At 45.1% G+C, this 27,270-nt stretch overlaps 1 protein-coding gene across 1 annotated transcript in view; it reads left to right on the forward strand.

Moving 5' to 3' along the window:
- The window catches only part of LOC121441861 (beta-1,4-galactosyltransferase 6), a 68,095-nt gene that overhangs the window by 15,304 nt on the left and 25,521 nt on the right, over positions 1 to 27,270 (forward strand). The window contains exons 2-3 of the mRNA XM_041643183.1: positions 4,781 to 4,897; positions 15,601 to 15,714. Coding sequence (XP_041499117.1) covers positions 4,781 to 4,897; positions 15,601 to 15,714 — 231 coding nt within the window. The remainder of the gene's footprint in view (positions 1 to 4,780; positions 4,898 to 15,600; positions 15,715 to 27,270) is intronic.

Here is a 27,270-nt window from a genome sequence, read left to right on the forward strand (position 1 = left end):
CTCTGGTTTTTTTTCCTTTTTATTTTTCTCTTTCTGATCTCATAGTGAAGAAAGCTGACTCCCTCTCAGCTAGTACATTAGTTTTCAAGGTCTGCACACCTTCTGACACCCATGGCCTAAAACACTGGGAATTACCCCTTCTAGGGCTTGATGCCTGAAGTGAAGGCCTTGGCAAGATATTTCATCCTGAGGTGCAGGTATCTGCTGGCCTCCTGGTCTGGGAGCACATGAGTTTCTGCCTCTGTTTCCATGTGCTTTCTGTGAGTCCATACCCACAACACCCCCTTTCCCTTTCTTTTTATAAGAGCAACTGCCGCTGGATAATCCGATGACCCAGAATGGTCTCTTGGTCTCAAGATCCTTAACTCTGCTTTGCTGAAGGCTGGTGTCAGTCAGCCCGGGAGTAGCTTGCCCTCCCCATTCCGCTACACACCGCAGCCTCCCAGGCTTCCATGGCCTTCAGCCTTTCCTCCCCTTGTTCATTCACAGTGCATCCACTCCAGTCTCCTCACTTCTCCTTGCTCTGTTTCAGCCATCTATGCCCTGGGAGCTGTCCAACTTCTCTTCTGAACTCTCCAGTAGCTGAAGGTCATACAGAGTCCTCTTCCTCTGCTGCCTTCCTCCTCAGAGCCTCTGCTCACTCCGCCATTGGCAGAAATGCCTCTCTTCCCTTGGTCTTCATTCTCTTGAGTGCTGCAAACAGTTCTGCTGGCCTCTTCCTCTTGGGCCACGGCATGCTCTCCCCCTCTAAGGAATCTTCTCTTCAGCGTGCTGGCTGCCCGCTTTCCTTTCAGGAAATGCACTGTCCGCCGAACTGTTGACTCTTTCATTTCTAAAAGACACTGCTGTCTCAGAGGTCAGCAGGGGCCTCCTCATAGCATGTCAGGAGGCGGAGAGCTGTGATGGTGACCGCTTCATTACTGCAGTAAGGATGTGGTTTTCTCAGTGTCCCACCTCAATTTCTTTATTAGTCAATGGGAATACTATTAGTACCCATGGAGCTGCCTGAGAGGATTAATGAAGATGACACACATAAGGTATATCTAGTGATGTCTGGCAAAGCACATCTTATCTGTCATGTGTTAGGTGTTCTCCCCTAAATTATGCTTTTATTTTATTCCATTTTTCTTTTTTGCTTTAAGACTTCCTTTTATTTAGCTGTCCACAGAAGTAAGGATGTTGTCAGATCCCCTGGAGCTGGAGTTACAGGCCCTTGTGGGCCATCTAAGGTGGGTGATGGGAACAGAACCCTATTGTTCTTCAAGAAGAGCGAGTGCTCTTAACCACTGAGCCACCTCTCCTGCCCTCAAGCTACCATAGTCTTTTCCACTGTAGCCTTTGCAGCATTTAACCTAGTTGGCTTCATTTTAGTCAGTAGATTCCTCTGAGGTTAATTAATTTGGGGGTCTTTTAGCCTTAGTCCTCCTGTGTGTCATCTACGTACGTGAGCTCATTCTATATCCATTCTCGATCACTGTTGTGGTAATTCACCAGTCTAGTTCCAGCTTCTGCGGTTACCTGCATGTCTCCTCGTTGTGTTTCCAATCCCTTTCTTAGCAGCAATGCCGTCATTATAACTGCAGCCAGATTCCCTTCCCCTCGGTCCCTTTGGAAGCACTGTTCACCTGACAGTAAAGCTCTTCGCAGTCATCAGGAGCCCAGGTGTCAGTGCCGGAGACCTCCCTGTCCAGTGACACTTTGCTGCCCCTGCTCATGGTACAGTCTCTTCACCACCAATGCTTAACGTTTCCCGTGAGCAGGGCTGGATGTGGAAAAGGTAGTCGACATAAGCATTTTTTTTTTTAAAAAACAAATCTCTTAATTTTTTTATGGGGGGGTGTTCATCAAGTCCCCATCACAAGCTTTGGATAGAGCACCTAGACGCTTTTGTAAACTACTGCCTTTTGAAGTTTTTTCTTTCCTTTCCCTAAGGTGTTTTTATGGTGTTTTCTTCTTTCTGAAAGGATAACTGGCAAACACGTTGGATTTCTGTCTCATTATGTAGAGGGAAGTAGAAGGTGAGCTAATTAAAGGGCACAGCATGGTTTTAATTGAGTAGTTTTTTAATATATAATCCTGAGTTGTCTCAAGACAGAAGGGCAAAGACAAGAAAGACAACCTTAATTATTTTCTAAATTATAGTTTCTTACAAATTGGAATAAGAATTTTAGATAAGGACTTTTTCTTAAAGTCTTACCAGCGAGAGATTGCAATTGCTATTAGCGACACTTAGCTAGATTAGCTGGGCTGTATCTGAATGCAGGTCGCGGTAGCTGTATGTCCTTGGGGACTTTGTCCTGATGGTTTGTTTAGTGTGACTTGTCTGCTCGCATCACTGTGTCCCTGTGAGCTGCACTGTGTTTAAGCACATCTCATTCCCAAATAGGTTTCTGTCTTTAGGGACCACACCCAGGAGGGCCACTCACCCGAGGAATGTAATTGTCTTGACTGTAAATATTTACAGTGAGCTAATAGATTTCTTTCCACTCTTGAGCCTGCTCCCCAGCTCCTCCCTATGTCTCTTTCTCCATCCATGCCATGAATGTCAAACGCATTCCTTTGGTAAAAAAATTTCATCTCCATCCTGATGATCATTTTTTTTTTTCTGAAGTTTTGTTACTTGCAGCTGCAAGTATACGACGTTAACGTTTCTGTCTCTAGGATCCAGGCTAAGGTCCGTTGCATTCTTAGCATCTTGGCATCCCCTCAAGGTGAAAGTGTAAAATCGCGTGGTGTTTCCAGCCGTACACAATAAATGCAAGTCTAAACAAGTGCAGTTCAGTTATAAGACCGCTTCTAGAAAGTGTGAAGACACACTCTCTACATACGTTAGTGTGTTTATGTATGCATATGTCAGCGTGCACACGGGGATCAGAAGTCAGCTTGCAGGACTCAATTTTTCTTTTTCCACTTTGTGGGTCCTGAGGATCGTGTTCAAGTAATCAGGCTTGGTGGCGGGTGCATTTAACCCCCAAAAGGTATGATTGAGGTAAGGCTTATGTGAAACCCGGATTTCTGTTATTTATTTATTTATTGTGAATTGAAAGTGAAAGAAAAAAGTCATGTAGTGCTGGGCTTGGGCCCGGGGCTTTCTGTAAGCTGAGCAAGTACTCTCCGACAAACGTCCCTGCCTGGGCGTTCATTGCGAGAGTGCCATTACTCCCTACCGACAGCTTTGCGTCATGTGCACAGATCTGTTAACCAAGTCTTGCTGGCGCCTGCCTTTGCTGTGGGAATGAACCTCTTTTCTGAATGGAGTCCTGAAGGTTTGGCTTTGTGATGAAACTGGTTAGCATGGAATGGGCTTTAGGGGACATCTAGTGCAATGCTACCTCTTTAAAATGACAGAGCTGGGGTCCTGCAGGCTGGCCCAAATGGGGCCTCCCAAAGAGGATCTCCTGACTTAGCTCCCTGTCTGCTCAAGGGAGTGTAACACCTTAGTCAAGGCATTCTGAAATCTGTCAATTTACTGATTTCCCAACAGATAGAAATTAGGAGCCTGCTTTGCAAACACCACAGAGAATTAAAGCTGCCAGCCTTAAACTGCACATTGATGGTTGATTTTTCATATTTTGTGTTTGAGAGGAATTATAGTACTTTGAGTAACTAACTCATAGAAATAATCTAAGTGGCTATCAATTTTAAGTTATTCCTCTTTTCAGACACATTGAGGCCTTGTGGCACTCCAAAATGGTGACTCAATCCTGGTATTTTGGTGATCTGTAAACCCATCCTGGTGTTTTTGACCCAGTCCTGGTGTTTTGGTGATCCTTGACCCTATCCTGGTGTTTTGGTGATATATAGACCCCATCCTGGTGTTTTGGTGGTATCTAGACCCCAGCCTGATATTTTGATGATTTTTGATCCTATCATGGTGCTATGGTGATCTTTGACTCAGTCCTGGTATTTTGGTTATCCTTGATCCTATCCTGGTGTTTTGGTAAACTGTAGACACCCCCCACCCAGGAGTTATGGTGGCCTTTAATATATTTGATGTTAGGTAGGGAATTACCTTTGTGGAGTTTTGGGTTTTAGGAAATTCATACAGAGTTTTAAAAAGTGAGTTTTGAATTATAGGATTGTTTCCTTATAATAAATATCTTTTGAAATGACTATGTTTATATGAAGTTAAGGAATTTTACCATAATTTTTGTATTTAGTCTTGTTCTGTTAGCAAGATGGATGTTGTCACTTAACGTTTTTCCTTTTTATTTAAAAGTTTATATGTTTTTTGTGTGTATACATGTGTATGTGTGTGCACTCAAGTGCTATAGTGCACACATTGAGTTCAGAGAACAACTTTTGGGAATTGGTTTTCTTCTTCAACTGTATGGGTACTAGGGATCAAACTCAGGTCGAGATTGGTGGCAAGCATTTTTACCCACTGAACCATCTTGTTGGCCCCTATTTTAACTTTTAAAAGTCCATTTGTTCCTAAGGTTTTTTGTTTGTTTTTGTTTTGTTTTGTTTTTCGAGACAGGATTTGTCTGTGTAGTCTTGGCTGTCCTGGAACTCACTCTGTAGACCAGTTGGCCTCAAACTCACAGAGATCCACCTGCCTCTGCCTACCTAGTGCTGGGATTAAAGGCGTGCGCCACCACACCCAGTGTCCCTAAGTTTTTAAAGCAGGAAATGGTCATCTTGTATTTTGTTTTCCCCTTTGGCATGGAGGTAATCGAGTGCACACTTTTTGGGTACTTTGCTAAGTCTGAATGTAATCTTACTAAGAAAATCTTACTGTTGCATGACCTCCTTTCTCTCTTTTGTTTTTCTTTTATAGCCAACACATACCTCTTTATGGTACAAGCTCGAGGTATCATGCTGAGAGAGAATGTGAAAACGATTGGACATATGATCAGGCTATATACGAATAAAAACACCACACTCAACGGGACAGGTAAGGCTGCGTCCCCCTCTGTTTGCCCTGGAAATTGCCGATCAGTGAACAAACCTTTTAACTTTTAGCTCCTTTACCTGATCATAACTTGCTGTTGAAGAGGGGGTTGCCTCCTGCACCACTAGATGATTAGCATCCCCTACGAAGTGTACTGCTAAGCGGGTGTCCTCTAAGTGTACCGCTCGCTAGGTTAGCATCCCTACTAAGTGTATTCTAGGTTGGCATCCCCTACTAAGTATATTCTAGATTGGCATCCCTTACTATGTGTATTCTAGGTTGACATTCCTACTAAGTGTTTTCTAGGTTGGCATCCCCTACTAAGTGTATTCTTGGTTGGTATCCCTACTAAGTATATTCTAGGCTGGCATCCCCTACTAAGTGCATTCTAGGTTGGCATTCCTTACTATGTGTATTCTAGGTTGACATTCCTACTAAGTGTTTTCTAGGTTGGCACCCCCTACTAAGCGTATTCTAGGTTGGCATTCTTACTAAGTATATTCTAGGTTGGCATCCTTACTAAGTGTATTCTAGGTTGACATTCCTACTAAGTGTATTCTAGGTTGGCATTCTTACTAAGTATATTCTAGGTTGGCATCCTTACTAAGTGTATTCTAGGTTGGCATTCCTACTAAGTATATTCTAGGTCGGCATCCTTACTAAGTATATTCTAGGTTAGCATCCTTATTAAGTGCATTCTAGGTTGGCATTCCTACTAAGTATATTCTAGGTCAGCATCCTTACTAAGTATATTCTAGGTTGGCATCCTTATTAAGTGCATTCTAGGTTGGCATCCCTTACTATGTGTATTCTAGGTTGACATTCCTACTAAGTGTATTCTAGGTTGACATCCCTACTAAGTGTTCTGCTAGATTAGTAGGACTATCATTTACTTTTGGATGTACTTCTTTAGTAATTTTCTGACCCTTCAAAGAAACAAAGGCGGTATTTTGTGAAACTGGAAATCAGCAACTGCTCGTTGTTGTTTAGATGTTAACTGAAAGTGGACTCTCCTTTAGACTCACACAGGCTAATGTCATTTGACTCAACTAAGGACTTTCTGATGGGAAGTAGTTGGTATTGGTGGCTTTATTTCCCTGTTGTGGAAATAAAGTGTCTCCTGGCATATTATGGGATGTCACATTGCCAAGATCCATGATATTCCCTAGAGACACTCTTAAGATCTTTGTTTTAAGCAGTTAAACATATTAAAACTCTTTGTGTAACAAAGAGTAAACACACTTTAAAAAAAAGCCCATTTGTTCCTGAGATTTTTTTGTTTGTTTTTGTTTTTGAAGATAGGATTTCTCTGTGTAGCCTTGGCTGTCCTGGAACTTACTCTGTAGACCAGGTTGGCCTCATCACCCCTATCCCCCACCAGAAACCCCTGTCTCCCTCCATAGTTGGCTTTAAACTGTCAGGTGGGTGGGAGAACATGTCTAAAATTTCAAGCTGATAGGTGTACTTGTGGAGAACCCATCCTGCTCATGTGCTGGTTTCTTTGTGATTCCCCGGATCTAAGCACTCTTTCTTTTCTTTCATCTTCAAACCTTAATCTCATCTAGAAAGAGTGTCTCAAGGGAACCGGCCTTTTGCAAGCACAGGACACTCTCAGTAGTCACTGGTCTCCTGCCTTAAGCTGGTCATATTCAAAGTTTAGACATGGCAGGAGCTTCTGCAGGCCACGTTAGTTGGGGAAGTTGACTCTGAGGATTTTCACTGGAAAGTCCATTCAACTGCAGTGTAAAGTATGTTGAGGTTACTGTATCTGTCTGTGTGATACTAAGAATTTCATGTATCTTTTCTCGCACTCTGGAATATGAATAAGTTTTATATGTGGGTGTTGAGTTTGGCTGGGAGCAATGATGACTTGAGCAAGCAGATGTTCCTCATAGCGCCCTGCAACAAACAAGGAAATTCTTTCTTCCCCTCTCCCAGCTATGGTTTCAATAAAGATGAAGTGACTAGGGGATGCTTTCACAAAGAGTTGTCTGCTTTTGTGAGCCTCTTAGAACCTTCCGTGGGAGTTCCTTGCTGATGGGAAATGTATTCTTGGAAGACACACAAGACATTCTTTTCTGGGTGACGTCTTGCAAGCTGATAACCCGTGGCTGTTGAGGAAGGTCCTGAACACAAACCACAACATGTTTTTCTTTTTTCTTCCCGCTCCCCCCCATCTGCCCTTCCACATTACTTCCTAGTTAACGTATAGCCCAAAGTGGCTGCCAGGACTCCAGTCAGCCACCTTTCTGCTTGTACTTGGTTCAGTGGGGGGTGGGGTAGGGTGGGGACATCTCTAAGAAGATGTCACAAAAGTCCCACTGTGTCCTTTTACCGCTCACTGACCAGACTTAATGGCTGCAGGGTGACGGGAATGAAGGTGTGAAATGTTCGGCTGTGGTTGTCACCCAAGGGGATGGGGAAATAGAGTCCGTGTTGGCAACATTAAGGCCGCACCATTTAGGCAGCGTTTATTGAGCAATTAGTATAGATTGCACATGAGTAGATATGGAGGATGCATTGCCAGGGAAAACCCTTTAAGTGAGGAGCCTTTCAGGCTTCTGGGAGAGATGGAGGCATGATTACTAAAATGCATCTAATTATTTTTGCAAAGACGTAGATGATGTAATTTGCCAAAATTAAAAAAGAGGCCAATAAAATGTACAAAACTATAAGTGAGCACTCCAAGAAAACTGATTAATGTTTTTAATTTAATATGTGAAGGTAAATTGGTCATGATTATTTACGTCTGTTGGCTTCAGGTTTTCAGGACTGTGTCTGGCTTTCAGCACCATTGAGTACAAACAGAATACTTCCGTGTAGAAACCGTACGTTCTCAGAGTCACGTGCTGCCTTTCTGAGCAGCCTATGGAACTGACGAAACAAGGTGTAGCTATTGGCCGTGAATAGGTGGTCAGAGCTGTGTGGGGTAGAGACGATGGGTTCATTAGAATAAACTTTGTGCCCTTCCTTACTTAATGGGTGCTTCAAGTGAGGTTATCAACTCTAGGCATCTACCCGTGTTAGCGACAAGCACATCAAAGCTCTCTCTAATGGAGTTCCCTGGCACCTTCCAAGCTTTCCTCTTGCAGAAGTGAAGCTGTTGAGAGGCGTCCTTTGGTCGCCTTCTTTTCTCTGTTCTTTCCATTTGAAAGCAGTGTTGGGACCTGCCTAGCCCCTTTTCCTTTGGAGTTTTCCATTTCTCTGGGTGTGGTTCTGGGAGTGGGGAGGCAGGCAGGTTGCCTGGAGCTCCTTTGGTTTCCATCCATTCATTAGATGAAATAATGTCTGCCTCGCACAGAAGCTGCGGTGAATCTCAAGAGTGTCTGTCCCACGTAACCTCTGGAAACTGTTCAGGGCTTTCAAAGTAGTGGTTGCTCCATGGAGGGCGCTCACTCACTTCTTTCACAGGAAGAAAGGTTGTCGGAGGGTTGTCGGCATTGTTTCCAGAGCCTTAAATCACTCAGGCTGCTTTGTCAGCCACGGTGGGTTTATTTGCAGTATTTCCTTGGATGCCTTAGGTGTCTTGCTTACCATGGAAGTTAAAGCTGACTTTAGCTCAAAGTGATGCTCAGGCTAGTGGTTCCAACTGTAGTTAGGCTTGGCTGAAGTGACACCAGATGAAGGGCTTGGCATCTTGGAAACACTTAGGTGAGTCTCTTAGTGACCTCTGCCCTTCATTGTCATTTACAGCATTGTGGGTGAGGACAGAGACATTTGCCTTGATGCACTTAGAAACTATAGTTTGGCTTTATTAAAATTGATGAACGTAATGATTGTGTTCTTTCATGAAATATGTAATTAGTCTACGCTTCTTTTGGTCCCCAGACCCCCCTCTAGGGAGTGATGGTTAAATTTGTGTTATAGAAATAGCCAGAGAGCTTGAAATGTATGGGAGTTGGATATGGGTCTGTAGAATCATAGAATGTGGAAGAGGAGAGGCCCAGGTATTAGTGACAAAAATTAATCAAGTATGCAGAGTATCCGATTTAAATTAATACATGACATCAAGGAGTTACTTGGTGGGGCTGGAGAGGTAACTCACTGGATACTGAGAGCACTTGCTGCTCTTGTACAGGACCCCCACCCCCCGTTCAGTTCTCAACACCCACATAGGGTGGCTTCCAACCTCCTGTAACTTCAGCTCCAGGGGATCTAATTCTCTCTTCTGGCCTCTGCAGGCACCCACTTATACTGTATATTCGCTAGCGCTCTCTCTCTCTCTCTCTCTCTCTCTCTCTCTCTCTCTCTCTCACACACACACACACACACACACACAAATAAAAACATTGGATAAAGAAGAAATTCGGGTGAACTAGACATTGTGGCCATACTTGTCCTCCCAGCACTTAGGATGCTGAGGCAGAAGTGTTGATACAACTCCCAGGCCAGCCTGGGCTACATAGTGATTTGAGTTTCAGGCCAGGCCATCCTGACTAGAGTAAGACTTTACCATAAACCACACAGACAAAAATATTACTTGAGAGCTGTATGAGAAACCTAGTCATTTTCGGCCTTAGTATTATTTTGAAAACTGAGTTTGGGGAGCACACACAAAAGCAGGACCCAGGACAGCCTTGCTTTCTGTTTCCAATGATCGTGCACGGGCATTATGCAGTAGGTGCTAAGAAAAATGGACGCGATCAAGAGCAGCCATTGACAGAGAGCTTGAAAGCCTTTCTGACAGTGTGTGCGGGAGAAAGCTGTGAGGTGAGCTTGTGCAAAGGGGTGGGCGGGAGAGAGACTTTGTTTTAACCATTGAGCTCATATCAAGAAGCCGTCTGTATAAAACGCTTTCTTCAGTTTTCAGTCATTTCTTATTTTAAGGTAGGAGAGGATTATGATAAAATAGTTTCTGTCACCTCTCTCTCACTAAGCTTTCTGTTGGCTATCACTAGGTTTGCCTGGGCTGCTAGGCACACAGTGAGCTGTGGTTATGAAGGGTTCTGGTCTCCCTTGCATCTGTTTCTGTTCTCCAGTGTAGTGTGCCTTTTAGAATATGACTGGAATTCTGGTAATTATTGTATGTCGACCAGAATTTTTGTTTTATCCCCCTTTCTGGAACCTTTGGAATCCTCCCCTCTTCCTCTTTACCTTCCTCCTTTCAAAGCACAATTAATAAAAACTCAGAGACAAATATTGGAGTTCAACCTGAAGATCCAAAAAGCAAAGCAACCAGCCACTGCCTCTTACCTCAACCTCAATCCAAAATGGAGACCCTGCCTCCAGGAATCTCAGAATGAGCCTGAGATTGAGAGCTGTCTTCTCCCATTTTATAATCCTCTCTAGTTCTGGGATTAAAAGCATGTACTGCCCAGTTTCTATGGCAACTAGTGTGATTACTGGAATTAAAGATGTGTGTTACCCCTGTCTGGTCTGTAAGGCTGACCAGTTGGGCTGTTTTACTCTCTGATCTTCAGGCAAGCTTTATTTATTAAAATAAAAAGGAAATGCCACTGCATCCTTTAATCTCTTTTCTGCTGTCAGGTTTTACAAAGACCCCTCCCTTTGTCTTCTCTTAACGGTTTGATTGAAGTCATGACTGTGGGCACTTAGGCCTCCGCTTCTGTGAAGCACCCTTTGTGCTGACTTCTGGGTCATTTGTGCCCTTCCTGTTTCTAGTTCTCATTCTCTCTACTTTCTAGGAGATTGCTTTGATCTGTTACAAACGTTTGATATGGTTTAAAACCTTTTTCATAAACCTATCTGTAATTTTTTTTAAAGAATTCCTTTTGTTTTCTTTTTTAATTTTTGTTGTTCTTGTTCTTGTTCCTACTGCTATTATTATTATTTGTTTTTTCTTGAGGTACTGTCTCTCTACATAGTTCGGGCTGTCCTGGAATTCACTGTGTACCCCAGACTGGCCTCGTACTCACTGATATCTACCTGCCACTGCCCCCTGAGTACTAAAATTAAAGGCATGTACCAGCAAGTCCAGTTTGTTTGTTTTTCTAACCATGGATCTGAAATAAGAATTCATTTCCTGTCAAATAAAGAAGAGAACTTGGGTTATATTTTAATAAGCAGGAAATCTGTTTATTGATTAGGTATAAATCCAGGAGTTTGACAAAGACCTGCTGAAACCCATAGCAGCAGTGCTAATCAAGTATTTGTAGTGGAGACAGAAATTTTTTCTTTTAAAATTTTACTTTTTTTCTTAAAGAAAACAACATTCATTGATTCTTTGTAGATTTCACATCATGTATTCCGATCCTGCTCATCTCCCCATCTTTCCACATCCTCCCTCTTCCCTTGGAGCCTCTCCCCAAACAAAACAAAATGTAAAAGAAAAGCCAAAGATCAAATATAACAAACACAACTAGAGAGAGAGAGAGAGAGAGAGAGAGAGAGAGAGAGAGAGAAAGAGAAGAGTCTTCTCTTGGAAGCTGTGGTGTGGTGTGTGTCCTGGTGAGTCACACAGTTTACTCTTTAGTTTGTTCATCTTTCCTTGCAAGTGTGTATGACCAGGAGCCACCTCGAGGTCTCTGGCTTCTGCTACCCCACTGATAACAGGCTCTCTCTTGGACTCCTCTTGGATATCCTGTTGTTGTCCTGTGTCGTGGAGATCCTGCTGTTTTGGAACTGTAGGTTTGTTCCCTTCACATGCTCCAACATAGATGAGGTGGATGTTGGGTGGGCCAACTCCTAGCCCTGGTTCTGGGCCTGGGAGGTAGCTGGGTTGGTCCCACCACCAGCTTACCCTCACCGTTGCTACCAGGGCAGGCTTTCCAGCACTGCCTCATATAGATCGCCCAGTGCCCCCTGCAGCAAGGAGCTCATAGGCCCTCAGATCTGGGACCCCCACACTTACACCACCAGGGCCAGATCTACTGGTTTACCCAGGTGAGGTGCAGGGCTCCCTCTCCTAATTGCTGTAGGGGACACAAAAGGGTGGGACTCAGTTTTCCTGCTCTCCTGCACTCAGAGCTGGCTCACCTACACCTGCTACAACAGGGTCAGCTCTAGTGTGCTGCCCAGGTGGACTATAGGGCTTGCTGTCTTGTGTGCTGTAGCTGGTGAGGGGCAGGGCATAAGTGACCCTGGGCCCAGCTCTCTTGCCTGCTGCAGATAGCAGGGTCCAAGGAGGCGGGGCACCTTTCCTCACTCCTGCCACTGCCTTGGTCCTCAGGGCCCCTCACTTGAGCCCGAGAACCATTTTGTTTCCTTAAGATTTGATGTAGGTGGGTCATCTGTCTATCTGTTTCTTTCATTGGTTAATTAATAAAGAAACTGCTTGGCTTTTGATAGGACAGCAGCTTAGATAGGCAGAGTAGACAGAACAGAATGCTGGGAAGAAGGGAAGTGAGGCAGTCGCTATAGCTCATCTCTCTAAGATGGAGGCAGGTTAAGATCCTTCCTGGTAAGCCACCACCTCGTGGTGCTGCACAGATTATTAGAAATGGGTTAATCAAGATGTGAGAGTTAGCCAGTAAGAGGCTAGAGCTAATGGGCCAGGCAGTGTTTAAAAGAATACAGTTTCCGTGTAATTATTTCCGGGGCTAAGCTAGCCGTGCGGGAGCTGGACGGGAGCGCAGCCTGCAGCTCCTTACTACAAAACTTTATTTTTATTTTTGGATTATGAGTATGTGTGTATATCTGTGTGGGCAGATGTGCGTGTAAGGGCAAGTGCCTTCCACAGGAGAAAATAGTGCTAGATCCTGTGGAGGTGGAATTACAGGGGTTGTTGAGTGCTAAGAATTGAATTGGGTTCTGTGGCAAGAGCAGTACATGCTCCTAAATTCTAAGCCATACCTCCAGCTATGTGCAGGCTCTTAAATCATGTTTAGAGCACCAGTCCCTCCCATTGGGCAGAGCAGAATTACTTGTAGGAAAAGAAATTATCTTAAAACTATGCTGTGCATTTGATAATCCAGATACGTTTTTGTAAAACCCCTTGAAAGAATGCGCCTCCCTGGACTGGACAGCCCTGTTTTATGTGGAGTCTGGTGTCACCCTCAGATGCACGAGGAGAAAGCATAGAGTTTGGCCCCCAGAGGGTTTCTGTGATCTTGGTCTGCCTTTGGGCATATTAAATGTGGCTGCTCTATCTTTCCTGCCCCCTGGCTGAGAGTAGTTCCCTGCCAACTGCTTTCCGGACTCCTCCCAAGAGCAGCCTGGGGAATCTTTCCCAGGGGCTTCCCATATTTGGGTGCAGTGTGTTTATCGTGCTAGGCGTGCCTGGCAGTTCAGCTGATGCCTCAGAAGTGTGCTCCTCAATTCTTAGTGTGCTTTTCCACAGAGGCCTCTGGGACTGAACCTTCTGTTTTGGACTTCTGTCTCTTCCTTGGCTTTGGATCCAGAGCCTTTGTCCATCTCCTCAGCCTGTGAGAATCCTCATCAGGATAGTGGGGGACCAGCCTCGACAAAAATACCTTGTCAGGGTAGAGGTGTGAAGATTCAGAAATATAGTAAAGACTATGAAGATGCAAATGAAAACAACAGAGAAACATAGGATAGTATTGGGAGGGAATTCCATGAGTACTGAAAATTCGCCCGTGTTTAATTTTCAAATGCTTAAAATACCCCTGACCCCAAAGATAGGAGTGAGATGAAAAACTACATTAACACGAGACAAGGATATGAATAGACCAGTCGAAGGTTGTGGGCTACAGCCACAGTTAAATATTCTATTGCTAGAATAAAACAAGTCATGTTTACACCCAAGACCATTCTGTAGGGAAACCACTCCCTGGGTGGAATCCCAAGTTATCTCTATAAAGGAAACTAGAACTTAGTTGGATTCTTAGACTCTTGTTTGAGGTCTGTGTTTGGAGTACAAGGTCTAACTATTAGCCACACCTGTTGACAATAACCTTGAGAGAGCAAAACTCTCTGATCTACACTTAGGTGGGACCTTTGTTTGAGCTAGAAGCACAATAGCCTTAGAAAAACTAGAGGTAGTTTCCAAGTCTCATATTTTCAGGTCTCCACACAGGACCTTCTTTCAGTGGTCCGGGGAAGGTACTGAAGCCCTGCTCAGAAATGTCCCCTGCCTCCCAGTCTGCAGCCCACCAACTCTGTTTGATGGCGACCATTTCTGTTCTCAGGTGGTGCTTGGCTTGCAGCGGCTCTTCACACACCTTACATCCATCCTAACGGCATTGTCCCATGGGCCAGAGGGTTTAGCTTTTACAGTGTTTGCCTTGGGGCTGGTGGCGGATGACTGTAGGGGCATGTTTACATTTTCTGTGTCCATGGCTGGATGTAGCAGGCACAGCCAGTCGACAGTTATTTCTGTTTCTTATCTCCCTTCGCCACTCTAGGCCATCTTCCTCCACACAGCAGGAAATGGGCACATCCTGTCCCTCAGATTTGCATTTCGCCTCTATCCCCTAGAGAGTAACTAAATTGTGGTCCTGGAGTCCATGTTCAAATCCCATGCCTGTGACTGTCACATGTTGGGTCAGGAAGTCAGTCACTTACTCAAAACTAAAGCTAATGAATAGTTCTGTGAGATTATTCACTGTAGGCTCTTGAGCATGTGTGTGCGCGTGCGCGTGTGTATGTAAGAGAGAGTTTGTCTAACATGCATGTCTTATATGCACTTTCTCTTATGTGTATACACGGAGGCCACAGGTTGGCATCAGTTGGGTGTTTTCCTCTGTGCTGCTCCACTGTCATTTTTTGAGACAGTCTGTCTTACTGAAGCCGGGGCTTGTCGTTTCAGCTGACTGGTCCTCACACCCTGGGCTGTGTTTGCTTCCATCTACCTATCCCGGCGCTGTGTTTACAGACGTTTACATGGTTGTAGGGGATCTGAACTCAAGCTTTCATCCTTGCCCGGAAGACCCTATCCATCTGGCTGTCTCTCCAGCCCTCTTTAGTTAGTTCATCTTTTTGAAATCTGAAAATGCCAATAGTGGATAGCCAGATGAGAAACCGAATTGTCCCGTTCTCAAATCGAGCACATGCTGTGGTGAGATTTGAAGGCAAGCATTTGATGGTACTGTAGGCCATTGCTCGGTGTGTGGTGGAACTTGGTGACCCTAAAGAAAATCGACCTTATTTAACAGTTCCAGGATCCCCAGAAGCTTCAGCCTACTGTAGAGTAAGAATGTGGCTGACTAGTCGGGAGGTGGTGGCACATGCCTCTAATCCCAATACTCAGGAGGCAGAGGCAGGAGGATCTCTGTGAGTTGGTGGCCAGCCTGGTCTACAAAGCAAGCTCCAAGACAGCCTGAACTGTTAGACAGAGAAACACTGTTTGAAAAAAAAAAAAACAAAAAACAAAACCAAAATAAAAGAGAATGTGACTGACTAAAGGCTTAGAGTGGGCTGTTCCAGGAGAAAATTGAAGAGTAAGCCTTGGGTTCTCTTGGCTGAGGTCCAGGAGACGTCCCTGCACCCCTCTGCTCTGTACTGAAGTAGCAGTGCACAGATGGTATGGCCACTATAAGGGGGAAGGAAATGTTGTTCCCCTAGGTTAGACCTAGCCGTGGAGGCGGGGGAGCAGATGCCTTCTGGCTGCAAAGGGCACGGTTGTGTTTGTGTGTAAGGTGAGGGCCTGCTGCTCTCCGCACCTTTCCTGGGAAGTCCTGCAGAGTGTCTGGCCCAGTTCAGGTGTGCTCTACTCAGATTATTGCCAGGTTGTTGCTTGTGCATGCTTCTGTGTTGCAGTATACGGCATGCTGCAGCCCGCTTCACGCTGGAGGCAGAGAAAGACAATGTTGGGTTGTAAATTTCTTCTCTCTCTCTTCCTCTCCAAGATTATCCAGAAGGCAATAATTCAAGTGACTATCTTGTTCAAACAACAACGTATCTTCCACAAAACTTCACCTACTTACCGAACCTCCCCTGTCCAGAGAAGCTGCCTCATATGCGTAAGTGGGAACTCATTTCTTTGCACTGGTGGATTGTGCCCTGATCGTTTCTTTGCACTAGTGGATTGTGCCCTGATCATTTCTTTGCACTGGTGGATTGTGCCATGATAGAAGATCAAAAAACATGGGTCTGAGATGTCATCAGGTGGATCATTATTGTGGGTGCTGACATTTTTAATATACTGCATGATTTTTTTAAAATTTTTTTAATTTAATTTTTTTGGAGGAATACTGAGCACTGATTTTGGTGGTGGATGGTTGAATACTAAAGAAAAATGCAGAAGAAAAAAAGATAATGAAAAATTCCTGCATTTCTCCTTTTTTTTTTTTTTTTTTTTTTTGTAAAGGCGTGGTTTCTCTGTGCAGCCCTGAGCTCTGTAGACCAGGCTGGCCTTGAACAAAAAGAGATCTTCTTTCCTCCGCCTCTGGAATGTTGGGATTAAAGGCGTGCACCACTACTACACCCAGCTTTAACTTTTAAATTCTCATAAAGCAGATGAACAAAGAATAACTAATATGTTTTCTCTCTTTGGATGATAGACCATTGTAGATTAAGCCAAAGTCTTTTCTCCCACGTCTCCCCCATGAGTTCCCCTTTTCTTCTCATAAATGTTTGATGTGTGTACATCAGAGCACTGTAAACTTAGTTTTACATAGACAAATGGAAAGAGAAAATCCATAGTTTCAAAGACCTTAAGAACTTTCCTACCCAAGAAGCTATCTCCAGTTGACAGTCGCTTACAGAGAACAAGTCTGTTTTCTCTAATGGAGTCCTCCTGTATACACACCACTCTTAAGGGAAGGGCCAGTGCCCGGGAGTAGGTGGCCGGTGTGAAAATGAACTCAGTGCTCTTTATTTATTTGCCTTACAGTTTTTCGATTAAATATCATATTTTCCAATTTTGTGATTTTCGTGGAATTTCTGTGTGTGCAGGTGTCTGTGTCAGTACACATTTCTCATGCTTTTCTTTGGCTCTTTTTACCCCTCCTGTTTGTTTCTTTGTTTTGTTCAGTTCTGGTTGCTGGTTCTTCTTTTTGTTTTTAAATTAGAGTCTTGTTTGTTTAATGAGAGAGAGAAAGAAAAGGTGTGGATTTGGTGGATGGGGAGGACCTAGTAGGAGTTTAAAAGGGGAAACCATGACTAGAATATAGTGTATGAAGAAGAATCTATTTTCAATTAAAAAACTGAAAAAGAAAACAACCAAAACCAAAAAAATTAGATGGTTGTCTAAATTACATGTTACTCTGTGACCTGGATTTTAGCTTGTTTTTTGAGAATTACCCATGGTCTTCTATGTGGATCTGTATAAACATGCCATGTTTAATTTTCCAGATCTCACCTGATGGGCAGTTAGGTGGTTCCCACTACTCTCTTTTTTAATCACACAACTGGAAAACAAAAACGCCTTCTATCTTCCTTGTCTAGAGAACAGTGTAGCCCAGCCCTTCCTGCTCCTGTGTGTCTGCACACTTGAGAGTTGACAACTCAGGGGTTGCTTGCTGTTCCAGCTGCTTGAGATTTTCCAGTTTCTTCCAAGTTGTTGCAACATGAAGGGCTTGTTTATATCACTTTGGTGTTGGTAGATTTTGTGGCTTTTCTAAAAATTTAGTTATTTATTTTAGCTATGTTGTGTGTGAGGGCTTGCTTGTGTTCACGGAGGTCAGAAGACAGTATCCGAGCTCCTGGAGCTGGAGCCACAAGGGTGGTTGGGAGTTTTCCCGGATATGGGTGTTGGGAACCCCCAGTAGGAGCGGGAAGCATTCTTAACCTCTGAGCCATTCCTCTCCTTTGGGATATATTTTTTTTAAGTGATCAAACAGAAAGAGTATCCCATTATTTACATTTTTGCTTACCTCCTTACTAGTGGTTTGGCTCTCTGCCCCTCGAGCCTTGGCCCTTGGTGACTGCTGGGTCCTGTTCACCTGTGACAGATATTGATATTTCGAAGTGACAGTTGTCAGTTGTGTGTGCTTTGAGTGTCTATTCACAATCCTGGGATTGCTTTCTAATCCTTCTTATGAAGTCCTTTATTTTGTGAAGTTCAAATTACAGTTTTTAAATGGGTCACTCTCTAAGACTTTGCTTTTTTTTTTTTAAAGAAGGCTTTTCTTACCTCAACACTGTACAGATATACCTTTATTTCCTATTAACGTTTTGATTTTGTTTTCACATTTTGCATCCGATATGTAGTTACTATAATTCAAATATGTACTATAATTCAAATATATTTTTTAAACATCTATTTCTAGCTGAGATGCTATCTTCCAGCTCTCAGAAGCTGCCCTCCTGTTACTGCCCTTGGCCTCCACTTCTCTCTCTCTCTCTCTCTTTTTTTTTTTTTTTTTTTTTTTTTTTTGGTTTTTTCGAGACAGGGTTTCTCTGTGGTTTTGGAGCCTGTCCTGGAACTAGCTCTTGTAGATCAGGCTGATCTCGAACTCACAGAGATCCACCTGTCTCTCCCTCCTGAGTGCTGGGATTAAAGGCGTGTGCCACCACCGCCCGGCCTCCACTTCTCTCTTTTATGAGTAGTCTCCTACGCTACTTCGTGTCTTGATTTTATGTACTTGAAGATTTAAGTAAACTTCTTTTCGATTGCTTATTTATCCCCATGCTCTATTGACCTTAGTATTTAAGGGTGCTTTTTGTTTCTTTGTTTTTTGAGACAGGGTTTCTCTGTGGCTTTGGAGCCTGTCCTGGAACTAGCTCTTGTAGACCAGGCTGGCCTCAAACTCATAGAGATCTACCTACTTCTGCCTCTGCTGGGATTAAAGGTGTGCATTACCACAGCCTGGCTTAAGGGTACTTCTTATATCTTTATTGAGGAAATTGCTCTCTGCAATTAAACTCAGGACCTCTGGGAGGGCAGCCAGTGCTCTTGGCCACTACTCCATCTCTCCTGTCTCATAGCTTTTTAGTTCATTCTTAGTAGATGCTGTAACGAACACAAAGGAGACAGGCTTTGTTTGCCACATGGCTTAAAAAAGTTCTAAGCTTTAAGACTCCCTTTCAGGACTCAATTAAAGACGCCACAAGTAGCTGGCGGGCTAGAAATCCGAGGGTAAAGAAGTCTACTCACAACAGGTTCCATCTGCCCATAATTCTTTATTCTTCCCGCTTCAGTCCATCATTTCTCATTGTTCCTTCTTGTTCCCCCATGTTCCACATTGTTCTTAGTTCTACATCATTCTTCCTTTTCATAGAAAATCAGGTAAGAGTTTTCACAGACACACACAGATCCATGGGGGTGGGTAGTGCAGGTCTGGTGGATTCCTTAAAGGAGAAAGTAAGTTAAGAAAGGAATTAAATCATCAAGGAACTCTAGAGGGGAAGGTTAGTGTGCTATACTACATTTATAGGTGGTTTGTAAGGAACTAAAGAGTTTATTTTCAGTAAAATTGTGAATAGGGCACAGAATGTTTGAATCAGCCCTCCACTTCTTTTCTCCCAGTATACGTAGAGCCTGCGAGGTAACCAGGCAACGTAGGGGAAGCTGATGGCCCTTGATCAGATAGCACATACACTGGACACTGTAATTTCTATGGGTCTAGGTCTGAGTTAGACTTAATGCTCTAAGTGAAGGAGACCCAGGCCTCTAAATTATCAGTTCTGGGCTCTGCTGTAATCAACCGTTCTGATCGTGGGTGTTGAAGGGAAAAACCAGAGTAGCAGCATGGACAGGTAGTAATTCTGTGTCCTTGGAGATCTGTGAATGTCTTAGATGGGATATTCTTTGCCTGTACCCTAAACTCTGACCGAATGCCTACTAGCAAAGGTAATTGCAGGAAGGCAGATCTCTGCGTTTACCTGGGGGAGGGGAATGGAGGCCTAGCACTGGGAAACTGTTCTGAACTGTGGGTATTAATTCCCAAAAATGTAACCCAAAGGTAGTTAGCTACAGTGAAAAGTCTGCATCAAAGGACAGCTACTTATTCACAGCAGTAACGCCAAAAAGCCTTGCCTTTTGGTTTAGCCTTTACCAGGTCCCTTGGTTCTGAGGAGTTGCTTGTGAAAAGATGGCCGAGCAATTACTGTATAATGCGGTGGCTTGTAGCAGAAATGGAGGGTGCGCCAGAACCACCCAGAAGGTTCTGTAGAGCCCTGCGTCCCTCTGAGTTTCCTTTCAGTGGGGCTGATGTGGCACTGGGAAATTTCATTTTAAAGTCCCAGGACCCTGCTGATGCCGATGAGGCTTGGTATAGCAGCCTCCCGACCTAGATCCTGACCTCACCCAGGCTATATAGAAAAATTGCCTGGGGAGTGAGCCTCTGTCCTGTTTGGGCACAGCCCATAAGGCTCAGGTTTTATTGATCTAAACTGTGCCCTGGAATTAGCAAAATAAACAAATGAGCAAGCGAATCTGATCATGCTAGCTCTGTGTCCCACGATGAGAAATGATGAGAAGTGACTCCAGTGGCCTCCTCCTCTGTCATTTGTTAGGACAGCCTTGTTTTCCCAAAGTAAATGTTTTTTGTCTGTGCAATATTGAAGCCAATGGGAAGTGTTCTGTTGAGTATTGATTACAGTAATTTCCTCTTCATGATTTGCATATTCAGGGAATTATGATCAGCAGTTGCAAGAAATCCTTGTCCTTAGTTTAGTGACCATTTTCTTCATTAGTGGTTTATGGATACTAATTAAACAGTTTGAAAGTGTCTGCCTGCCAGGCCCTCCTTCCTGCCAGCAGCCCTCTCCTGCTGTCCTAAAGCTCCCATGGGGCGGCTTCTCTGGCTTGGTACTTGAGTTCAGCTTGGCTGCTGTGGGCTCTGGGGCTTCCTCTCCACTGGGCTGACAGCTACCTGTGTACAGCAGGCTTCTGCATGGTTCCTAGCTTAAAACTGAGCACCAATCTCATGTCCAGGGAGTCAGGGCAAGTGCCTTATTTGACAGAAAATGTAGATACGTACAGGTGATATTTCAGAATGGGAACTCTAAGAATAGCCAACATAGTGAGGTTTCTGCAGAGAAGGTCCTTTGAAGAGAGAGAGAGAGAGAGACAGAGAGACAGACCTTTGCTGGTCATGTGACTCTGCCCAGGGCATCTCTGTATCCATCTGTACCACCCGGATTGCAGTGCCACCGTAAGTGTGAATGGGGATGAATAGCAGTATGGCATGTGAAACTCAACCAATACTGATTGAATTCCTTCCTTCTTTCTCCCATTTTTTTCTTTTTTTATGGAGCCAGACTTTGTAATGACCAAGGGGATGAGGCATGTGTGTCATCCTGAGGCTTTATACCTAGCTGTGCAGCCTTAGAACAGCTCCCTCCGGCCACAAAGAATAGCGCTATGTGATGTCTGAGTGCAAAATCTTGTAGTATACAAAATAATTGAATATAATACCTTTCTAAGATGTTGGATGCAAAACATTAAAATATGAGTGATAAATAATTTACTGTAGCTGCTAGCTGTGATGTGAACTGATGTTGGTGTGCTGGATTAAGGGAGTATAAGTCTCCCTTCCGGAGTCTTCTGGGGTCTCCCTTAGTGTTGCCGTAGGATGGCCAGTCCCAGATTTCCATACTGTGGAGTGTGAATTTCAGCAGTGTTTGGTATTCGATAGTGGCCAATCACACTACAAAGTCTATCTTGATTTGTGTTATTTGTATGAAGAGGGCGAGCGACTATATCCTTGCTATTTAATATTTATAGGCTCTCCAGAGGGCGAATCCACTCTCAGCTCTTTTGAATCTATATTAGACTCTTGGTGATAACCAAGCGAAGTAGAAATCTGCCTTCCCAGAGCATAAACACAAGTGCTTAGCACGGATGTTTTGATTTTCCTGTGGGGCATAGCTGGAAAATGTCAGCTGTGCATGCTGCATAGCAATGAAAATGGACTTAACTTCCGTCCGATTGTCTGATTGCCACTCAGATAGAATGCACCGGCAGTGACTTTTCCTTATCCTGTCCTTGCCCTGATAGTCCCCATACCTGCAAACCTTACCAACACAGGAGCTTGCTAAGATGGATTTTAATGAGTGGATTGAAATTCAGCAAAGGGGAAAAGCAAGTAAACTTTGGAGGAGCTCACATAATGCTTAACGCAACAAACTGTCAATCATGTGGATGTCTGCTGTAAAGGGAGGGGGCTCCCACATGAGCACAGCTAGTGCGATCCAGCAGAACTGGGAGGAGCAGGCAGCACCCAGAGAAAAGCAGTGTTCTGTCTTCAAGGTGAGGGGAGAGGCGGAAAGGAGAGAGCTGGGTCTTCAGGCCAGTCCTGCAGGAGCTGAAGGAACAGCCTGGGGCTGTTCCCGCAGTGGGGAGGGCGCTCCAGCTGGAGGCGCTGAGAGTGGGTGACTCTGAAAATGAGGCTGGAGTGGAAGGGTCTGTGGATGCTGCTGGGGAATCCGCAGGCAACCACGAGACGGCTTTCGAGGGCAAATCTGGGGCCATTGAAAGTCAGGAGATAAATGATAGACTAAGTCTATTCTTCACAGGGGTGTTCAGATGAGAGTTTCAGAGCGGTTAGGGAGAAGGTGGAGTCAGGTCACTGGTGAGGCATGTGGCAACCTTGGCCAGATGTCATATCTGCCTAAAGGTTGTCTCACTTGGTGCTCCTTTACTGAAGCAATAACTCAGATAAGTATCAGCGTGGAGAATGGGGAAATTCAGTGGGGCATGTTTTATTGGGAATTTAGGAGACGTAACTTGGGGTCTGAATTTTGAGAGGAACGTGGCTGGAAATAGGAAGTGAGACAGAAAGCAGGCTGAGGACTGGGCTCTGAGAGGCCTGCAATTACGGGGTGAGAGGTGATTAATAGAGGAAACTGAGAAGGACACGTGGAAGTGAGAACAGAGTCCCAGGGATCAACTGTTCCCGACAGCAGGTGGAATGAGGAACTGGGTAAAGGTCGCCGAACTCAGTGAGTGCAAGATCTGTGCCAGCACCCAGAAGAGAAGTCATTCAGGGTTATAAACCTGGGTGATCTTCAAACTTAGGTTTTTTGAGACAGGGTTTTCTGTGTAGCCCTGGTTGTCTTGGAACTCCCTCTATAGACTAGGCTGGCTTCGAACTCATGGAGATCCTCCTGCCTCTACCTCCCGAGTGCTGGGATTAAGGCGCACACCAGTACCGCCCAGCTCCAGTCCCTCTTTTCATTGGTTTTAAAAAAAAAGTTTCAAATCTGTTCCACCTGGATGATTTTAGAAGATACAAGTTTACTGGGCTAGAGGATGAGAACGAGGGTCCAGAACCTGGCTGATGGGCTCAGAGACCAGGAGAGCTGCTCACCAGTGTGGCTGGTGGGTTCAGAGACCAGGAGAGCTGCTCACCAGCGTGGCTGGAGGGCTCAGAGACCAGGAGAGCTGCTCACCAGTGTGGCTGGTGGGTTCAGAGACCAGGAGAGCTGCTCACCAGCGTGGCTGGAGGGCTCAGAGACCAGGAGAGCTCCTCACCAGCGTGGCTGGAGCACTGCAGGGTCCAGAACCTGGCTGGTGGGCTCAGAGACCAGGGGAGCTGCTCACCAGTGTGGCTGGAGGGCTCAGAGACCAGGAGAGCTGCTCACCAGTGTGGCTGGAGGGCTCAGAGACCAGGAGAGCTGCTCACCAGCGTGGCTGGAGCACTGCAGGGTCCAGAACCTGGCTGGTGGGCTCAGAGACCAGGAGAGCTGCTCACCAGTGTGCCTGGAGGGCTCAGAGACCAGGAGAGCTGCTCACCAGTGTGCCTGGAGGGCTCAGAGACCAGGAGAGCTGCTCACCAGTGTGGCTGGAGCACTGCAGGAGAACAGAGAAGAAGGCTGGGAGATGTTGAAAAGAATGGAGTCTGTAGAGAAACAGAAGGGACACAGGAATGGCCTCAGGTTGATGAGCTAGCTGTGGGGGAACAGGGAGGCTGGTCCTCAGAGACTTCATGGTGGACAGTCCCTGTGGAGATGAATCTAGAAACTTTAAGGCCTTGCTTCCATGATGTTTGGTGCAATTAAGAGGTCTGTATATGCATGAGACAGGGGTGGGGGCCATAGGAAGAGGAGGCAGGAAGGGAAGGAAGGAGAGAGGAAGGGGCAGAAGAAGGGAGGGAGAAGGTGGGGGGGGGGAGAACACAGAAAAAACAAGCAAGGAAGGACCAAGTGCCATGAAAGGTTGGAACGGAATGGAACGTGGAGTCAGCTAATCACTAATTAAAGGTGACTCACCAGATAACCAGGAAAGGCTGCCAGGGCGCTCACAACATGACCCTTGTGTTTGGATGAAGGTGGATGTGTTGGAGGCCTTAGATGGTATTGTCACCTCATGCTGGGTTAATCTGTAGTTTTCTTCAGTGCTTTGTGTTAGGTGGCGAATTCTGGTACACACAGCTCTTGCTTCAGAGTCAGATTTGAGTCCAGGTGTGAGAAATGCAGAGCGGAGAAGCCAGCATTGGTGAGGGTACTGTGAAGGGACTCAGGACATCCGCTGTGTTTCCTGGCTTCACGGAGGACAGGTAATCAGCCGGGCCTTGTTCAAACCCAGGCCTCCACCAGTCAAACAACACAGACCTCTAAACAAAGGTCTGGGTTCTTTGTTGCAAACCGCACTGTATGTGGCTTAAGAAGACAGAATCTATGGAAAAATACTAGAAGATACTCCAGGAAACCTGGGTGGCCAGTTAGATTGAGAGTTAGAGGAACACAAGCAAGGCCCAGCCCACCCTGAGAAGTGCCTCTTGGTGCCGCTTGGCAGAGCTCACAATTGCCCTCAGCCACACTCAGATCTGGAGACAGACTTGCCATTGCTTGGTGCCCTCAAGCCACCATGTTTATGGCAAGGCATTTTGCAGAGTAGCCTGTCTTTATACTGTTTATTGCTTTTCAGTCTTTTGTAGTCACATGACTGTCTTTTCCTGAAGGCTGGATTCTAAATTTTTCCTTTGGGAGGTCAGACTAAGCAGCCGAAAATATACACAAGTAGAGCTGGTAGCCACAGACATGACCCGTGGGCATCTCTTGACACAGAGGTGTTGACAGTGGGGCCCAAAACGTACATTTTTAACATGAACACCCCCTTCTTTGGCAAATCTTTTTTTATGAGGCTGGATACTGAGGTGATATTAAAACAGGAAAAAGAAGACACTATAACCAAGAGGCCATGGAAGGAACTTGCAGGAAGGGAAAGAGGGTGAGAAAGAAGGAGGCTACACGGGAGGGTAGTGGATGCCAAGGAGTGTGCAGGGCAGGAGGCACTTGTCAGGGAACGGAGCTGTGAACCGGAAGGTGGTGTGGCTGCGGGCATAGACTGAAAGGTGTTGTTTGTGGTGCAAGGAAGCAGACAATTTGGCGAGAGCGTGAGGAAGCGTGTGGATGCATTCTTCATGCTCGACTTTGGAGTGGTGGGTTTGGCAGTGTGAGAGTCTTGTATTCCATACAGTTTGCAAGCAGGAGAAGGGTCTCTGTGAGGTGAGCCAGAAGGGCTGACGATTTGTGCAGACCATTGGGGCGCATGCATGGGGATTTCCTAGTATGTGTGTTTCTCCAGGAACACATTTGAAAAGGAGAGGCAGACGATGAGCTGGATTTTCTTGATTTCATTTGTGTAGTGGCTTTTTGGGAACAAAAAAGAAGAATTGCATTTAATGTACACGTTGAACCCTATGCCAAAGCAGAAAGGAATGACGGATGTGTCTCAGAAGCAAGGACAGAGAGCAGCAGTGGTGGCAGCTTATGTCCCCCAAGGGAATTCTTAGCCTTTTTATTGTTGGGGGAGGAGAGGGCAATTTGGAAGCATCTGATGAAAGGTGTGGGTCCTCCTAGGAATTCCCAGAGTTTACAGGGGGATTACAAGGTAGAACCGAAAACAGAAGCCGTAAAGGTTGGCTGGAGGTTCAGTTAGTTGGTATTTTAATTAGTTGATCAGAGCAAGTCAAGGAAAAATACAAGCAAGAGAGAAAAATGGGCATTAAGAATTGTGTTCTGTTTAGATTAGAAGACAAGGGCCTGGGCAGTGATGGGGTCTGCCAGGCTGGATCATTTACACATGCGATGTTTTTGGTACAAGTGGTTTTAGAGATGTGTAGTAGCACCTGATTGAGTCAGAGAAGAATACAAAAGCACAAAAGAAAGGACATGGGGTACAACAGCTTACTGCCACCATGCATGCATCCACCTACCCACCCATCCATCTATCATCTATTCATGCATCCATCTATCCATCCACCTACCCACCCATCTATCCATCCACCCACCCACCCCTTTCATAACCCATATATTCATCCATCCATCCACTCACATTTATCCACCCACTCACCCATCTTCATATCTATCTATACGTCTACCTATCCCATCCACCCTACCTCCACCCACCCACCCCTTCATCCACCAATCTACCCATCCACCCACTCACCCATCTACCCATCCATGCATCCATCCACCCATATGCCCATCCACCCATCCATCCATCCACCTATATACGCATTCACCCGTCCATTCATCCACCCATCTATTCATCCACCCACTCACCCATCTACATATCTATCTACCCATCCACCCACCTACCATCTGCACACCCTCCTATCCACCATCCATTCATACATGCCAAAGGCACTGCAGTTAGCATTGGGATTTGTAACTGAAAACTTATATGCTTAGAAAGCTCTGGTTTGGTCATTTTAAGAATAGCTGAGTAAGAAAACATTTGTTAAAACAGTTATGGAAATTCTAGAAGTCAAATAGTCTATGTGAGGCATCTGAAGGAGTGCCTGGTGTGAGCCTCAGAGAGGACATAGGTGACCGATGGCAGTGTGAGTCATAGCCATCCAGGCACAGAGCTAGACCGGGAGGCTCAGGAGAGTGGGGGAGAGAACACCAGAGAGGGATATTCCTGGAACTCTTTCACACTGTCCCTTGGGCCCTGGACAGGGTCTATCTAATACCCTGCAAGCTGAACAGTCGCAAAGGCAAAGAACCAGGAATTAAACCTTTTACACCAAAGACTGACGGAAACCCCGTGTGAGTGATGAAATTGTTTCACACTGTTGATTTAGGGGAAAGAGCAGCCGTCTACAGATTGTAGACTCGAGCTGTAAGAAGGATGCAAGCTTGAGTAATTCACCTGAGTTGTTTGTGATTCTGAGAACTGTGTTTAATAGAAAAAATAAAGAACAGCTCTGGATCATGTCTGGGGATGTGTTACAGTTCACATCACCATAGGCCTGTCTTTTTGGTCCTTGAGAGCCTAATGGGCTCTGGGCCCATCCGGTCCATCGTCAGGACAGAAGACATTGTTTCCTAAGTGCGTGTTCAGGAGGCTGGAGTCTTTGTCAACAGGGGAGCAGCTACAGTATTCTCATTCACAACAGTCCTTGGGCTTGTGGGCATGGCTGCAAGACTGACAGGTGACTTTCCTCGGCCAGGTTTCTCACCCTTCCCCTTTGCCTTCCAGTGCGGGTGCTTTGTCGCTTGCTCTGTACTTTCTGACTCTAGCCCCACCCTCTAAAGAGGGAAATTTGTTGTGATAAATTGTTTCATTTGTATTGTTTGCTGATTGATTCTACTTCTGAGTAAGGGCAAGTGGATTTTAGTGATGTATTTGTTTCTTTGATCTTTCAATCTTTAACAGCAGGCAGAATTCACTTATTGGC

The sequence above is a fragment of the Microtus oregoni genome, unplaced genomic scaffold (assembly GCF_018167655.1).
Source record: "Microtus oregoni isolate MIOR12 unplaced genomic scaffold, Mior012 000082F_ref0000272, whole genome shotgun sequence".
Classification (NCBI taxonomy): Eukaryota; Metazoa; Chordata; class Mammalia; order Rodentia; family Cricetidae; genus Microtus; species Microtus oregoni.